At 35.3% G+C, this 17,546-nt stretch overlaps 2 protein-coding genes across 3 annotated transcripts in view; one reads left to right on the top strand and one right to left on the bottom strand.

The window, feature by feature from the left end:
* Positions 1 to 1,594, bottom strand: part of LOC132552960 (amyloid-beta precursor-like protein) — a 46,286-nt gene extending 44,692 nt beyond the window's left edge. The window contains exon 1 of one of the 2 annotated variants that reach the window (XM_060217160.1): positions 1,462 to 1,594. In XM_060217160.1, coding sequence (XP_060073143.1) covers positions 1,462 to 1,536 — 75 coding nt within the window. In that variant the 5' untranslated portion in view covers positions 1,537 to 1,594. The remainder of the gene's footprint in view (positions 1 to 1,461) is intronic. The other variant, XM_060217161.1, reaches the window with a different exon arrangement.
* A 1,562-nt stretch (positions 1,595 to 3,156) lies between these two features.
* On the top strand, positions 3,157 to 16,947 carry LOC132552949 (sialin-like). Its single transcript, XM_060217148.1, has 12 exons — positions 3,157 to 3,316; positions 4,800 to 4,888; positions 5,292 to 5,385; positions 6,885 to 7,030; positions 10,207 to 10,294; positions 11,197 to 11,286; positions 11,438 to 11,571; positions 12,091 to 12,240; positions 12,666 to 12,798; positions 14,791 to 14,936; positions 16,224 to 16,316; positions 16,786 to 16,947. Exons 1-12 carry the CDS (start codon positions 3,157 to 3,159, stop codon positions 16,945 to 16,947), a joined length of 1,485 nt encoding a protein of 494 aa, XP_060073131.1.
* The last annotated feature ends 599 nt before the right edge of the window (positions 16,948 to 17,546 follow it).

Raw genomic sequence — 17,546 nt, 5'->3', positions numbered from 1 at the left:
TGGACAGAAACTTGAATACCCGTGAAAAAACCCAATAGGGGAATCAAACCTAAATGTCTAGAGGTGAAAGGTGAGTTTCATATCCACATGAACCATCACTACCGTTTCCATTAAATGCTGGTTGATGGCAGAAACACTGTTATTGATTGATCATCTTGTTTTTACAAGGTTGAATGTCCTCACAACAGCCAATGTCATACGAGGTCGGGCAACAAGAGGAGGCGCACGCAGAGAGCAACATAAAGCGCAGAAAGAAAGCTCAGCAATGATAAAGATCTAAAGTAATATAATGGAGTCAGGCGATCCATTTTGTTACCAGCTTATATTTTAACATATAATAGTTAATTTTCAAGTCAATGTTCAGCTGACAATATTTTCATATTAACCATATGTTTAAACATACAGTGAGAACACAGTGATACAAAGTCAAAATTATTTCTATCTGGCAATAAGCCATGTCTGGTCAGTAAAATTAAAAAAAAACACTATCAAAATACCCTGAAATATGCCTATCCCTCGATTGATCAAAATTCGGAAGCTAGTCCCGAGGCGGTTTGATTACTGCAGGAGAAACAGACAGTAGTGCATTAGGATCAAGAAATCTATTCTATATTAGGTTTGCTGTAGTGTTCTGTTGTAATAACCCTGATGACAGCAATTACATTCAGTGAATCATTTGAAAAGCATTTCCTGGTTCACTCGTAATTCCTATGTATTTATTTATGAATTCATTGGAAATTACAAAATTTCTGTAAAAAATATATTTTCTGCTCTTTCCTAAAAACAATTTACATATTTTGATTTCTGAGTTATATATTATTGTACCAGTTATAATTATACTTATAAATTACAGACGTCGTTAACTATTCACTCCTGATTGCTAACAGTAAGAGACAATTTTCTTGGCAATTTATAAAGCAAGATATTACAAAAAATGTCAATTACTACCATTATGAGATGTCATTTTAATTTTGGGCCTCCCAACAGAATGACGTCACACATTTATAGAATTAATTACGTGTCTTAGTCACATATTCTACGAAGCATACCAAAATAACATATGTGTAACCATGTTACTTCCTTTTTGTTTCATCGCCAATTTGATATTTAAATGACAGAGAACTTCCGACACCTTATCCTACTCTGTTTCTATAAGTACTGTAATACAGGTCTTTTATCAATGGATATAGGTCATGCTGTGTGGTCTATCAGCTCCCATCATTTATGGATGATGAGACAGACATTTCGGAAAATAATTATTATGTTATTTACTCTGTTCACATAACGTTTCCTTAGAATTCGTTTCATGTTCATAAAAATACAATGTGCTTAATAAAATTACAAAAAAAAACACTTCTACATCAGCCGGTCGTCGTGGCGAATCGTGAAATCTGACATCGTTCCATTCTCACACCACACTCAACTAACGAATAAAACAAAAGAAAATAAACAAATCTTTACCTCAATGTACCCAAAACTGACCTTCAGTGTCGCTAACACAACTATAAGCACCAATGGGCCGTTCTTAGGTCCCATTTTGAGGAATCCTAGCAATCCAAGTTAGATGTTTCTTCTTCGACTCTAATGTCGGGCACTGGTTCTGAATACACACTGACAGTGACGTCACTATATCATTATGCGGTATACTGACAGATGATTTGATTGGTTCTTTCAGTTTCATTCCATGGGAAATGGCATTAATATTTTATGATAAAATAAGAATTTGGTTAGATTACAAAACATTGTATGAGTTGTAATTTGATACAATTAATATAAAAAGCTGTTATAAACTTTGAAAAATAATATAAAAATCGACGAAAAATAAGAAAACCGTGTTATTTTCAATATCAGACGAAAATCTGCTGACCAATCAGCGTTTAGTTTACAAAACCAGTAGGGATATTGCTGAGTGTAAATAAACAGATGATGGCGGCTATCATAAATTTGTGTTCGTCGACCATATGCCGGCGCTTTTGAAGGAAAATACCGTAAATCGGCTGCTGATGCATCGTGCACACAGGTCGACATTGAATCTTTGCTCGGAAAACATTTGAATCGAGGTTAATATTCGTTTGTGCGTCTCTACAACCGATAATAGATGTCTGTTAAGATTTTTTACTGTCCTACTTCTGTAATTTACAGACATTGCGACAGGTAAACCCCCAGGCTATCTGAACATTTGCCCGTGGCCTAATCGGATCTACTTAACTTATCATTGACACAAAATTACATCAGAGTTACACCGTGTAGGCATAATCCCTTCCCTGCACCGCTTTACCCATTATCAAACGCCGATAATTCATTTGATAATTTTCAAATTAAGTCTTGCACTAAAGCGCTAGAGACATTACAAACAAAAAGACAAGGTATTGAAAAAGGCTGTTAGCTACAAAATTTTATAATTTGTCTGATTTAATTGATAATCACACATTATCCTAAACGTCTTTTGTTTAAAATGTCTATGTCTTGAATTTTGATGATTCATTTCCCTCTGAAGTTGTGATTTGGAAGCTTGGAACATGACGAAAAACGAGTTACATATTACAATTTAAAGTATTTCAACTTTCTATGAAATTAGTTTCAAATTTTAGGTATCATATAGGGCCCACTCATTAATAAAATACAAATTAAGTCTTTCAAAATCGAGGCAGCATCACTTTCCGAGGGACCTCCAACCTATGTAACAGAATACTATGTTCAAAAACATGCTGTTGAAGAACATTTCACAAAAATGTGATAGTTTCCCCAAATTTATCAAACTTTATATAATTTTGCAGAAAGTTTTAACCATTTGACACACTGACAAAGCTATATAGGCAATATGTATTCAGTTAGGGGAGGGGGTCCTGGGCATGGTAATTTGTTAGTTTCTAAACCAGTACTTGCTGGCTGGTTCAAGCATGTATATGTAAATTTTCTAACAACATAATTCTGATTGTTGAGCAGCTAGGAGAACAGATGATCTTAGTTTGATATAACATTTTAAGTTTAAATTTCAAAGGATTCTTCACTGGATACTAGAAATGTTCATTCCTTAGTGAATGAGAAGTCTGTTTTTATTTTTGTTTTCAAAAGTGCATGTGATATAAATAATCACGTTAAAAAATTTTTTCTCATTTTTTTTCAGAATTTTATTATCATAGATAACAATACAGGATGACTGATTTAAATAGATACACTGGATTGGATGAAGCGTACAATGAGAAGCAGCCAATCAGACCAGCAGATGAAAGTCATGAGGGCTGTGAAAGAATTTGGTCGTTGCGAAAATTTCCAAAAAGATACATTGTTGCAATTATGGCATTTTTTGGGTTTTGTAAGTTTTTCATAATAAGTCATTTTGTTTTTTTTTTGTCATTAAAATAATATACTCATACATGGTAAATTCAGGTAATATTAGGACTTAATTGCATAAAGTCAGCAGTTAGTCATGGGGCATATTATAATGAAATTTTTGTCACTGTACTGAACACCAGCAGGTGTGGGCTTTTTAGCCCACCATCTATTCAAATAGATGGTGGGTTATTCAAATCGCCCTGCGTCCGTGGTCCGTGGTCCGTGGTCCGTCCGTAAACAATTCTTGTTACCGCTATTTCTGGAAAAGTACTGGATTCTTTCTCAAATTTCATATGCAGGTTCCCCTTGGTCCCTAGTTGTGCATTGTACCTTTTTTGGACTGATTCGCATTCAAGATGGCCGACAGATGGCCATCTTGGATTTTGGATGTAAAAGTTTGTTACCGCTATTTCTGTGAAAGTACTAGATGGATCTTCCTCAAATTTCATATGCAGGTTCCCCTTGGTCCCTAGTTGTGCATTGTACCTTTTTTGGACTGATTCGAATTCAAGATGGCAGACAGGTGGCCATCTTGGATTTTGAATGTAAAAGTTTGTTACTGCTATTTCTTGGAAAGTACTGGATGGATCTTTCTCAAATTTCATATGCAGGTTCCCTTTGGTTCCAAGTTGTGCATTATACCTTTTTGGACTGATCCAAAATCAAGATGGCTGACAGGCAGCCATCTTGGATTTTGAGAGTAAAATCTTGTTACTGCTATATCTGAGGAAGTCCAGGATGGATCCTTCTGATATTTCATAAATTTTTCCCTTGGTCCCTAGTTGTGCATTGTACCTTTTTTGGACTGATTTGAAATCAAGGTGGCCCACAGGCAGCCATCCTGGATGTTGACAGTAATACAGCACAAGCATATTGTCCATTATCCACCTGTAACTGACTGCTATCTAATAATACTTTGGGATCTTTTTCAAATGATATTTGCTAATAGGTGCTTAATAAAAATATCTTGTGCCATCATTAAGTACATTCAATGAAGACCAGTTCATGAACATTTACAACACCTGTAACAAACAAACAAAAATCTTCAAGAACTGAAAACAGATCCTCAAATGGTGGGCGCCAAGATCCCTCTGGGATCTCTTGTTTAATTATTGCCTAATGAAATTTTGTGGTTGGATTTCTTTTAGAAAACAACAGTAGAAAGAGAGTATTATAAACAATGGAGTTCAGGCAGTGTTGAACTGCATGTATTGGAATAATCAATATACCTGGTATATATGGTGTTTATTTCAAGTGAAAAAATGTCTTCGATGAGTTTCATATTGCCCATAAAGTGAAAAACAAATTCATGATAGATTCAGTTAATGTACAATATCCACACATTTTTAAATTCTATTTTCTTTTATCTTGAGAAACAAACTTACAAATTGAGATTTAATGCTTTGTTTTGATAATGCAATTTATTTTTTTCATTTTAAGAGATATTTGGTCCATTTGTACAGGTAACGTGTACGCACTACGTGTAAATCTCAGTGTCGCTTTGGTTGCCATGACAACTAATTACACTTATTACATCAATGGAACTAAGCAGGTATGTTGCATAGTGAAATAAGAAAATTACTACTTTTAATGACTGTGAAGTTTCACTACAATCCTTAAATGGAAGAAATTCCTTTTTAGTATTGCAATTTCAAAAAAATGTTTTTGATGTAACTTTCAATTTTTGAGAACAGATTTCATGATCATTGAAAAATTCTGTTGATATTTGAAATTTGAAAATTATTATTATTATTTACCCGATGGTTGAAATAAAAAAAATGTCTGTTTTCTCATTGTAACAAGAAATTTAAAAACATTTACTGGTACTTCTGAATATGGATTTCTGCAGTGGAAATGTTAAAGCAGAGGATGGGCATGCATTTCCAGTTGTAGGTCAGGCCTGTCTATCTCAGTCTATCCCAGATGAAAAGTAATATTCTATTATTTTTGCCCAGATGGTTGGCCCTGAGTTCCAGTGGACCCGTCAGCAAGAAGGACTGATTCTTGGAGCTTTCTTCTATGGCTATATTGTTACACAGCTCCCTGGAGGTAACACTTCATTTATCACATAACTGACCTGAAAGGTCATGTAATATATGACACACCTGTGATAACACTGTTGTGATATCAGATTATAGTATTAGCTTATGAACTGGGGAATTTGCAATAATTTTTTGCTTATTTTCTCATAGCAGGATAGTGATATTGAAGATAAATAGACATATATTTGTACAGTGTGTTTTGAGAAGATGTCGATTAAGTTCATTTTTTGTTCTGACAGTGACAGCTAGCAAATAGTTCCAGAGATATAATCCTTTGACTTTCAAAATTTCCAGAGGCACCTACAGTAGTTTTCTTAGTGGTGAATTTAGGTGTTGAACTGAAATTCAACATTAAGTTCATGTGCATACCTAATTTGTTCCTGTGAACTTGTAATTTAGAGTTACTGCCCTTGGATTTCAAAATCCTCTTAATTTTTGTTAATTTGCTTGATAGATGAGGATAATGAATTGAAATTTGACAAGTACTTGGAGTTATGTTGGTTTTGCTATTAATTAGGTCGCCTGGGGCGAAGGCTCGTCGTGCGTCGTTAACTTTTCACCTATTCGACTTCTTCTCAAGAACCACTGAATAGATTTTGACCAAACTTGGCACAAAGCATCCCCATGGGAAGCCTCTTCAAGTTTAAGAAGGAAAAGGGCATGGCCCCAATAGGGCCCCCAGGAGGGGGAAAAAGGGTGTAAAATTAGGTAAATCTTTAAATATCTTCTTCTCATGAACCAAGAGTCAGATTAAGTTCATATTTGATGTTTAGGGTCCTTATGGCATGGTCTACAAAGTTTGCAAATAAAAAAAAAATGGGTAAAAAACGGCCCCACTAGGGGGCACTCAATAGGATCAAAAATTCAACTTTGACCGATTTCAACCAAATATGGTAGAAAGCATCCCTTAGTGAAGGACATATGAAATTATGTTGAAAAAAGTGATTATGTCCCCTTTGGGTCCCATAAGGGGTTTAAAAGGGGCCATATGTAAAAACCTTCATTAAATGACTACTTCTCAAGAATCAGTAGATGGATTTTGACCAAACTTGGCACAAAGCATCCCCATGGGAAGCCGCTTCAAGTTTGGGAAGAAAAAGGGCGTGGCCCCAATAGGGGCCCCAGGAGGGGGGAAAATGGAAACTTGATACGAATGTTCTACACAAGGTCCTGGCAAGTGTTTTAACTTTTTGGGGTGATTCAAAATCCAAGATGGCCACCCTGGCCTCTGTTTGGCTAAGACATTATGGACTTCCTCTCAAGAACCATTGGGTGGATCATGTTCAAACTTGGTACAGATGTTTTATACATGATCCTGCACAAGTGTTGTTACATTTTTGCAACATTTTAAAATCCCCAGATTATTGACATATATTCCTCAGGTGACCGTTAAGGCGCCTTGGGCCTCTTGATTTTTATTATCATGATTTTCAATAATTTGTACATGGTATATATATATATATATAATGTATGTATTAATATTTAGTAATTTTGTTGAATTTGCAGGTTTTTTAGCTAATATCATCGGAGGAAAACATTTGTTTGGGGGTGGTATCCTGGTGACAGGCATTTTGACCTTGCTAACCCCTGTTTGTGCTCGCTGGAATCTCTACCTCCTCATTACCATCAGAGTAATTGAGGGGCTTTTTGAGGTAATTTGTCGTTTACACATGAATTTCTTGTTTGTTATCACTGCAGAGACACATTTGTATCTTTTAACTTATGCAAATTTTCAATATGTGATGAAAATTTTTCTTTTATTAAATCAAAATAAGTTCAGATCTGATAAAAAGAAACATTTTGCAATAGATACATTAATATGCACAAAGGGTTACATACTTGCCAACCTTCCCGATTCAGGTTTGTGTCCTAATTTTCCCTTCCTGGCCCTGCTTCCCATAAAATAATGGCATTATCTTCTGATGTCAGAGATTCCAGTAGGTAGGTTGCAACTAACCTTGCTATGTTTGTCAAATCGGAACAGTAACAGATAAAATTGACCGCTTGAGCACATAATCAAGCTAGATGAGTATATTGCGAAATTATGTATCAGGGTTGCATAATTCTCTGTAACACCCACACTTGGGAGCGCACCTGTGTACTGCCTGGTGTTCACTAATTAATAGACAAATATCATTAGGCCATTGGTAAGGACTCGGGGAGTTGCAACCGGCAAATAGCCAAGTAAGATTAGGTCATTATTTAGACTGTTAAGTAGTTATTACCATAGTAAAAGAAAAGACAGGGCAAATACTGGCTAGGATTGAATAGTGGATTCCTGGGCTCCTGTGTCTTGATACACAAAGCAGGGAGATTTAAAGAATTAAATATTGAAAATGTAGTGGTCTATCACAGAAGGTGATGAGACCTGATCCATCAGTTTGTTATTTACCAAGGGGAGGATAACTCTGTTAGACATAGGAAGAATACACATCCCAGATATACAAAAGAACTAGCATGTATGTGGGTGGTCAGGTGGCACAGTGGTAACGCACTCACCTTTCACCTAGCTGACCAGGGTTTGAATCCCGGAACGGACGTGAAAAGGTAAGGGGTCACCTGCCTGACCACGTGGGTTTTCCCCGGGTACTCCGGTTTCCTCCCACAATAAGACCCCTCACACGCTTACATCTGGGCCAACAAGAGTGATTAGTATAAGTTGACATTACTTGTTTCACAATTGTTGTGAAATAAATAAAGTTTATATTATACTAGCATGTATCAAAGAGAAACTCGAGGAAACAAGCTGAAAAACTGTCAAAAGACCTTTGAAGTAGTGATTAACGAACAACTGGAAAGGACCAAGTTCCTGATTGTACCAGCTAATGATACAAAGTTTAGTAGCAACAAAACCCCAACAGTTGTTGATGGGAAAATGCTTCGCAAAGACTTAACTGTCATTAATTTGATCATATTAATCTTTCAAACTACTCCGCATCCTGAAGTGAAAACGTGGATTAAATATGCATTTCAGTTACAGGAAATTTGATGAAATTCAGAAATGTGGGTTATTTTTTTTAAAAACTAAATGGGCGAACAGGAAGTGACTACGATATGCAAAATAGAAACGAATCTCGACTAAATTTTCTATTTCTGTCTGTCTACAGTTATTTCATAAACATCAATCTCAAAGTGAAAACAGAATTTCAAATATCATGGACCATATGTTCTGGATTAAGATATTTTTAATTTAATGAAAAAATTATTTCATTTATCTTTATTTTTTACGTGTTTTCCCACAAAAATATCGTCAGTAGCTTGAAATTTTTATAACATATCATCAATTTTTTTTTTTTCATTTCAATTTAACAAATTCTTCCTGAAGCATCATATTTAGAGATACATATCATCAATATCCAGATAATCGTTAATGTTATTATCTGTCATCGAGTGAGTTCATCAATGAAAGTTTTAAATAAATCTTATGGCATAGAGAATCTCATTATTTGTAAATCCATAGTTGACCCTGATTATTAACTTTAATAATTGTTACATTATAGTTGTGCATGTACATTACTTACTTCGACTCAGCAGATCGTGCTGCAAAGGAAGCGATAACTGATTTTAAACCATTTATCAAACAATTTTTAAAAGTTCAGTGGCAGGAGGATTGGAATACCTATACCAAAAAACAAATTGCACTCCGTTAAACCTGTTATCGGTGAATGGTCTCCAAGCTATAGAGACACATGCGAGACGAAGTTGTCCTTCGGATGGGTCATACATACCTTACACATTCAATTATGTTGAAAGGCAAAGATAATCCTTTGTGCATAGGATGTGATGAGCCATTCACCGTTAAACATTTTTTATTGGACTGCATTGATCTTCGGTCTACTGGATAATGTTTTTATCGTAATATTACATGTCTAATATTCCCTTTGGCTGAAAGATGTTGGTCTATATAATACACTATGATGTACCAATTTAATCTTTTGTGTTAACATACCCATTTAAGATTTTTAGCATTTGTCTTTTACCTTTTGGTTGTTTGAATGTCATTTCCTTTTTGGATCTCTGTGTCTTACAGGTTGATGGCCCTAATGACCTTTTATGTGTTGACGGGCCGTTAAGAATGTCATTATAATGATAATAATACTTCAACTTATCTAAGAATATTAATTACATATACATTAATTAATGTTCTCTTTACATTGTGAAATGTCGGAATGTATGAGGTATTATGTTGTGTCAGAAATGTTGGTCACACATTTTTCTCTCCAGTGAGACGTTGGCAAGACTGTACAAAGCACACACAAGTGACCAACTCCTTTTAATAAGAAATTAGAATTAGAAACGTTAGAGCCAAACAATCCAAACAATGACATAAACATTATCATAGAACTGTTTTGTCCTTCATGGACTCACCAGAGATAATAAGGGCCTCTGTTAGGGAAATCTAGAAGGCAAGTTTGAAAAAATATAAATTTGCAAGTATCTTGGATATAACAAAGATTTTTTTGCTTTTTCTTAAATGGAATTTTAAAATCGAATATAATTAAGAACGATACAGAAAAAAGAATTGAAAAGATCGGAAATGAAACTTTTACAGAATGAATAGAGACCAAACAATGTAGGGCACCACAATCCCTCTGGGATCACTTGTTTGAAGTCTTAGAATTTGTAGCATGTTATTTTCAGAATTTTTCAAAGGCAATGAAAACAACAACAAAAAAAATAATGCTCAAAACAATTGTTTATGCTCTGCACATTCACTCCACACTTCACATTTAAATACATCAGCTATGACAAGTAATAAAACATACCATATCTGTAGCAATACAAAAGTACCATTGCTTAAAAATGTGGTTTCTATATATTTTGCCAGGGTGTTACCTATCCTTCTATCCATGCAATCTGGGCCAACTGGGCACCCCCTATGGAAAAAACCAAGCTCGCTACCTTTGCATTTGCAGGTAAGTAATTTATAGTCTTCATTTAGGAATCTTTGGAGGCCTATATGCTTGCATCCTCTCAATCCATCCTTTCATGACCTTGTTGTTGGACATATTTATCAAAACTAAACCATTTACTGATACTTATGTCATACAGTGGATGAATGTGAGGGTGATGTCGGTGTTTGTTGAAAATGAGGTCACTGTGTCCTTCAATTTGACCTTTAATGTTGATCACAGTAATAGCTTGATTTAGCTTGTTGTCATTTGATGTAATGCTATCATATCTACCTATGTTTTATCTGGGATGAACCTTGGGATGAAGGTGTCCTGCACTTTTATGTTGATCTTTGACCTTGGATGTTGATTGCAAAAATTCTACAATGTGGTAGATTTTTTTTTTCGAAAATGTTTTCTTGACACATACAATGCATCAGTGTGAGACTGTGGATTGTTGTGTAATACCTTTGCCTTGTTTTCTGATATTCTACTTTACATACAATAAATGAATGAATTACAGCCATGCAGTGAGTCAGATTTTTACTAACTATGTACCGCAGATAACATTGGTTCCAGTGACAAAGGGGACATAACTCTTCCAGACTTGTGTGTTGACATCTGATTCTGACCCGTCTGCTGACAGGATACTTAACTTGTTCCTTTCTTTACTGACTGTCTTTAGGTCCATCTGTGCATGTCTGTCTGTCTGTCTGTCTGTCAGTCCATAGCCAAATGCTTGTGTACATATCTCATAGAGCTTTTATTCATACCATTGTATTGTAACACCAAGTCTAACATTTCATTAATTTTTGTCATTGTTCAAGGTTTAAGAGTTAAAGATCTTACTTGTTCTGATCAGTGGTTTAAGGGTGTAGTTAAGTGAACCTCTACTCAATTTGTTTTTCTTTGTTCTCATGTTTCAGGATCTTACTTTGGGACAGTTATATCAATGCCAATATCTGGTGCCTTGGCTCAAAGTGCTGCCGGTTGGCCTTCCATTTTCTATGTCTTTGGTAAGAGCTCTTTACTACACATTCAATATTGAAGTTAAACTGTTGCTAAGAGAAAAAAGTCATAAGTTATGTAATTCATGGATTTCAGATTAGTTGATGTCAAACATTAACCTCTGATGTCATTATTTACTGATTGTGTCCATAATTACAGGTACTCTAGCTGTTATATGGTTTCTGCTGTGGTGTTACATTGTGGTGGAGAGTCCTGCCAAACACACATCTATTTCCAACTCTGAACTGGAATACATCCAGGCTAAAATAGGCTACACAGAGGAGCAGTCCCACGTAAGTGATGTGTGTAAGATTGGATAGTCTGCAGCTGAACATGTTCACAAGGAAATAAAAATGAGTCAAAATAGTTCATTTGGCAGATCATCAGACTTTACAAGCTCTGTGAAGATCCAATGTGTACAGTAAAATCCCTACTGGAGTGGTTTGTTACTCGGGAATCTGAAATAACAGATCGTACTGTGCACTGATGTGTCCTGAGACCACACTGCTTTTGATGATATTTGATGGGACTCCTGCATGATGTTCAGTGAGGTAGCCCTCAGCTACTTTCAAGAAATCCAGTGTCAAAATGACCCTGGCTGTTCACAGACAATAACCCTTGCAAACAAAGAACAAAACATTCAACATTTGTTGGTCTTACCCTGTGAATGTCTTTATGAGTTAACATTAATTAACGATCTTCATTAGGCAAGAAATGAACTAATCACAATAGTTGGAAAATATCTTTGAAGTGTAGATTATTTCCTTTTACCAACTGAGTTGTTTATAAATTATTGATTTTATTTGTGACAGAACATGCGACCACCCTGGATCCAGATCATCTCCTCCCCAGCTGTATGGGCGATTGTGGTCGCTCACTTTGCAGAGAACTGGGGATTTTACACCTGGTTAACAGAACTGCCATCCTTCATGAAATTTGCACTGGATTTTGATATCCAAAAAGTAAGTATAAAGATTTAGGTGCAGTAATGTATCAAGCAACACGCCCATGTCTGGTAATAAGCCCACTCATCAATTAAAGTGTTAGTAGAATTATCAACAAATTATATTTGTACTATAAACACACCCTCTTTCTTTAAGCCATAATTTCTTTCTTGCATTTAACATGGGAATAGAATTACAAAATTTTTTTTTTCATTGTCCCACTGAAAGCTCTCCCAACAACAAGAATTTCCTCCTTGCCCTCAAGCTTATTTTGGAATAAATTTGGTACAAAGGATCCTCAGATGATTAAACAAAATAATTTGTGTTCAAAATTTTGTTTTCAGTAGTTTTGGAAAATGGGAAATATTACAAACATGCAACCACTTACTTTATTTGTCATTACTGTAATAATTATAATACTAATTTTATGTGAAATACATCAGGCTGGGTTCCTGTCTGCTCTGCCCTACCTTGTCATGGGGAGTGTGGTTATAGGAGCTGGATTCCTAGCTGACCATTTACGTGCACGTTTCCAGCTTAACACTGGATTGGTCAGGAAACTCTTCACATCTGGAGGTAAATAAGTAACACCAAATTGTTAGATGTAGCTATTTTATACTCATTGGAATCAGATCTGGAACTCTTTACACCTGGAGATAGATAAGTAACATCAAATTGTTAGATGCAGCTATTTTATACTCTTTGGAATCAGATCCGGAACTCTTCACAACTGGAGATAAAGAAGTAACACCAAAATTATCAGAAGTAGATACTTGACAAATTCTTAGTTAAATATGGAACATTTCACATCTGGAAATAAATAACTCTAAATCTTTGAAAAGTAATATTTACACATTTGGAAATGAATTTGAAACTCTTCACTTATGGAGGTAAAGGAATTACTTTGAATCTTTGGAGGTACACCAGATATGATAGTTTACACCTTATGAGTTAAATCTTGAACATGTTTGGAGACAAATTTCATTTCAGATCTGTGATACTCTGTCCTGATTAATCAATATCAAATTGGCTCAGTATCAAGAAAAATATTCAGTTTTGATGAGGATCAATTTGGGCAGAAGCTCTGTATTTTTAGCCCACCATCATCAGATGGTGGGGTATTCAAATCGCCCTGCGTCCGTGGTCCATCCGTCCGTCTGTCACAAACAATTCTTGTTACCGCTATTTCTGGAAAAGTACTGGATGGATCTTTCTCAAATTTCATGTGCAGTTTCCCCTGGTCCCTAGTTGTGCATTGTACCTTTTTTGGAAATAATGGCCTACAGGTGGCCATCTTGGATTTTGGAAGTAAAAGTTTGTTACCGCTATTTCTTGGAAAGTACTGGATGGATCTTTCTCAAATTTCATATGCAGGTTCCCTTTATTTCCTAGTTGTGCATTATACCTTTTTGGTAAATCAAGATGACTGACAGGCAGCCATCTTGGATTTTGAGAGTAAAATCTTGTTACTGCTATATCTGAGGAAGTACTGGATGGATTCTTCGGATATTTCATAGATATTGGTTTCCCTTGGTCCCTAGTTGTGCATTGTACCTTTTTTGGACTGATTTGAAATCAAGGTGGCCCACAGGCAGCCATCTTGGATGGAATACAGCACAAGCATATTGTCCATTATCCACCTATAACTGGCTGCTATCTAATAATACTTTGGGATCTTTTTCAAATGATATTTGCTAATAGGTGCTTAATAAAAATATCTTGTGCCATCATTGAGTACATTCAATGAAGACCACCAGTTCATGAACATTTACAACACCTGTAACAAACAAACAAAAATAAACAAATCTTCAAGAACTGAAAACAGATCCTCAAATGGTGGGTGCCAAGATCCCTCTGGGATCTCTTGTATATATAGAGGATATTCAACGGTTTCCTAGGGATAACATATTATTTTTATTCAAGAGTATGACAGAATATCTATATGTTTCAGCAGTGCAAAATGCACATGAAAATACAGATATATTCTATCCTACTTTTAAAATATTTATGATATTTGATAGGAAACAATTAGATTTTCAAAATTTTAAATATTTTTGAAGGGAAACAAATAAAAATAAGACCATCAAAACAGAAAATAAAAGTTTGGGAATTATTAATGTGTTCTTTGAGGTCAGGTAGTTTGTTATGCACTGCGAAAGGAGTGCATATAGTGGCTGTACTGTCTGTCCGTCATAATTTTGTCTGGTGCATAACACAAAAACTATATGAGTTATCAATATGAAACTTTATAGGTAGATAGATCTAAACAAGATGAAGCGCAGTGCAAAAAGCAGTACTTTCTTTTGTATAATTTAAGAGTTATTGCCCTTCATTATTTTTCATGCTTAAATTTTGTCCAGAGCATTTCATTAAAACTACATGAGGTATCAACATGAAACTTCCTAGGTAGATAAATCTCAACAAGAAGGAGGGCAGTGCACAAGAATCATAACTCTCTTAGCACCCTTTGTTCATTTTTATACTTAAATCCCAATTCTGGTACCACAACCCGTCTCTGATGGCCCTTGTTGTTACTAATATCATGATAATTTAATATTTGTGTTTCAGCGTTTGGATTCCAGGTTGTTTTCATGGTCAGTGCTGGCTATTCCACTTCCTCAACAGGAGCAATCACTTGTCTTATTTTAGCCGTGGGGCTTGGAGGATTCGCATGGGCAGGATTTAGTGTTAACCATCTGGATATAGCACCACAGGTATAATACAATTAAAGGTGACTTTTCACAGGTCTGGTGACCACTTCACAGATAAATACAGGTAAAATGTTCTCACACCAGGACTATAACACCACAAATATGATACAATTAAAGGTGACTTTTCACAGGTCTGGTGACCACATCACAGATAAATACAGGTAAAATGTTCTCACACCAGGACTGCTATGTAAGCTTTTGTACAATATTACGAAAATTTCCTTTCGTACAAGCATGTCTGCAACATATTCAATAATGTAACATAACAAATGTCCTTCATTGACAAGTGGTTAATTGCTAGTAATGCTAGACAAAATCTCAAATATATAGTACATTTCATAATACAGTTACTGATAGCTGACTGTAAATGTTTCCTGGGGGTACTGCTCTGTTTCTGCCTGACCATTTTACCAGCTCTAAGCTTGGTAATGAGCACACCAACCATATTATAATGCTTTTATGAGTAAAGGTTATTATTGTCTTGTATTAAGCTAACATCCTGATTTTCTTTTTACGTATATATCTTGTAATAAGCCTGCTGGTTGATGGATGGATGAAAGGGGGTGAAGGCACTCATGAACTTTGACTCAAAGTAGGGATGAGTTTATTACAAGGCACTGAAGATAGTATTACGTTTTTACTTAAAGGCACTAAATGGTTAGATATTCAATTCATAACTGATAAAAGCATTATAACATTATTTTTTTTTTTAAATTGTGTAATTTCTGCTTATTGTAATATTTTCAAGTTTGCATCACCATTTCATTATCAACATGAAAATAGGAGCGACCCAACACTGATTCCTATTACGGTATCATTCAGAGAGTGTAAACAATGTCTTTGCACATGATATTATAGATTCAAATTAATTCAGATTTATTACTTTGCTCTGTCACGCATATAGCGTGAAACAAGCGGTCATTCTACAAAGGAAGAATTGAAACATGACAAGTTTTGGCTAATTACATAATTTTACATAGTAAGAAATTGTATCAAAATGGCGGCTTAAAACGAGGCTACAAAAAGTCACTTTTAGAACTCTTTATCATCTTGATAATCTTTATCAATTTCTCTTAGAGAGTGTGATAATTTTGTGAAGAGTATGAATAGAAGTATTATAAAGCTGGAGCGAAATCAAATGCATGGGAAAAAATATTGAAATCTAACCATTTAGTCCCTTTAATAGTTATAGACATGAATGGGCTTATTACCAAACATTGGCTTCTTAAGGCAAAGATATGCTTTATGTTAATGTAAATAGTATATTTGCTTTTGAATGCTATCTTTCAGTATGCCAGTATCCTGATGGGTATTTCCAATACGTTTGCTACTATTCCTGGTATTGTGAGTCCACTGTTGACTAGTGTCATCGTTGAGGACAAGGTCAGTATCCACCATGTTGTAAGGTAAAAAAATGGGTGGTCGGATGGTGCATTGGTAAGGCACTTACCTTTCACCTAGCCGTCCGGGGTTTGATTTCCAGAATGGATGTGGAAAGGTATGGGGTCACCTGCCCGACCACGTGGGTTTTCTCCGGGTACTCCGGTTTCCTCCCACACTAAGACCCCTCATGCGCTTCCATCTGAGCCAACAAGAGTGATTAATATAAGTTGGGAAAACTTTGCAATTGTAGTAAAATAAATAAAGTTTATTAAAAGGTAAAAAATTAATGAAGTGTATGTTGGATTTGCTTTTTATTTATACTTCCTTCAATGTCATAAGATGAAGTTGAAGAGTTCTGTATCATAAGTCGATAAGGAAATGAAAAGTTGTAGAATATTAATGTATTAATTGACAGAGAAACTCTGGATTATCAACAAAGATCATGTCCAATGTTATTTTTCATTGGCAGGGAGATACTGGTCTGTGGCAAATTGTGTTTTACCTGGCAGCTGGTATATACCTGGTAGGTGGTATCTTGTTTGGTCTGCTGGCCTCAGGGGAGCGTCAACGATGGGCTGACGTTCCGACTGGCTACTTGTCTCAACAGGATATAGAAAGGGATGACCTCTGAGCTTTAACCTATCCGTTGAACTGGATAAAGCAAGAGATGACCTCTGAACTTTGAACTTTGACCTGACCACTCTTAAGTTCCAACAGAAGATGACCAACAGTAAATTTCCTATTCTGAAATACTGAAAGAAATTATCATTGTTTGGTAAATTCAGGTACTGTCAGATTTTTGACATCAATGATCTTTGACCTTCTGAGTGACCTTCCTGGTATTGGTCTCTTCTTGAAATTCTAATTTATAATTACTACAAAACCCATTACTTTTTATTTTAAGGGGAAGTGGAGAAGGGGGAGGTGATGGTTACTTTTTTCAATTTTTAAGAATGCATAATTTTTTTATTAGCTGCAAAACAACACTACTGTCTTCCTGTCTCAACAAAAGCATAAAGATAAAAATGTTGGTCTTAATACCTATATATATATTTATTTAAGTTGTGATGAATGGGCTTGTCATTATTAAATCATTTTCACACGAGTGAAATCTGCAGTTCACAAACATATTCAATCCCACAACTCTTGTTCTTTAAATCACCGAATATAAACATCAAATTTTCTTCATGCCAAACAAATGCATCAAAAGAAATATTTATCCTGAAATAA

The sequence above is a fragment of the Ylistrum balloti genome, unplaced genomic scaffold (genome assembly GCF_031769215.1).
Source record: "Ylistrum balloti isolate Yb309-2 unplaced genomic scaffold, AGI_CSIRO_Ybal_v1 Utg370288, whole genome shotgun sequence".
Classification (NCBI taxonomy): Eukaryota; Metazoa; Mollusca; class Bivalvia; order Pectinida; family Pectinidae; genus Ylistrum; species Ylistrum balloti.
The sequence above is the reverse complement of the archived record's forward strand: the minus strand, read 5'-3'. Positions and strand labels throughout refer to the sequence as shown.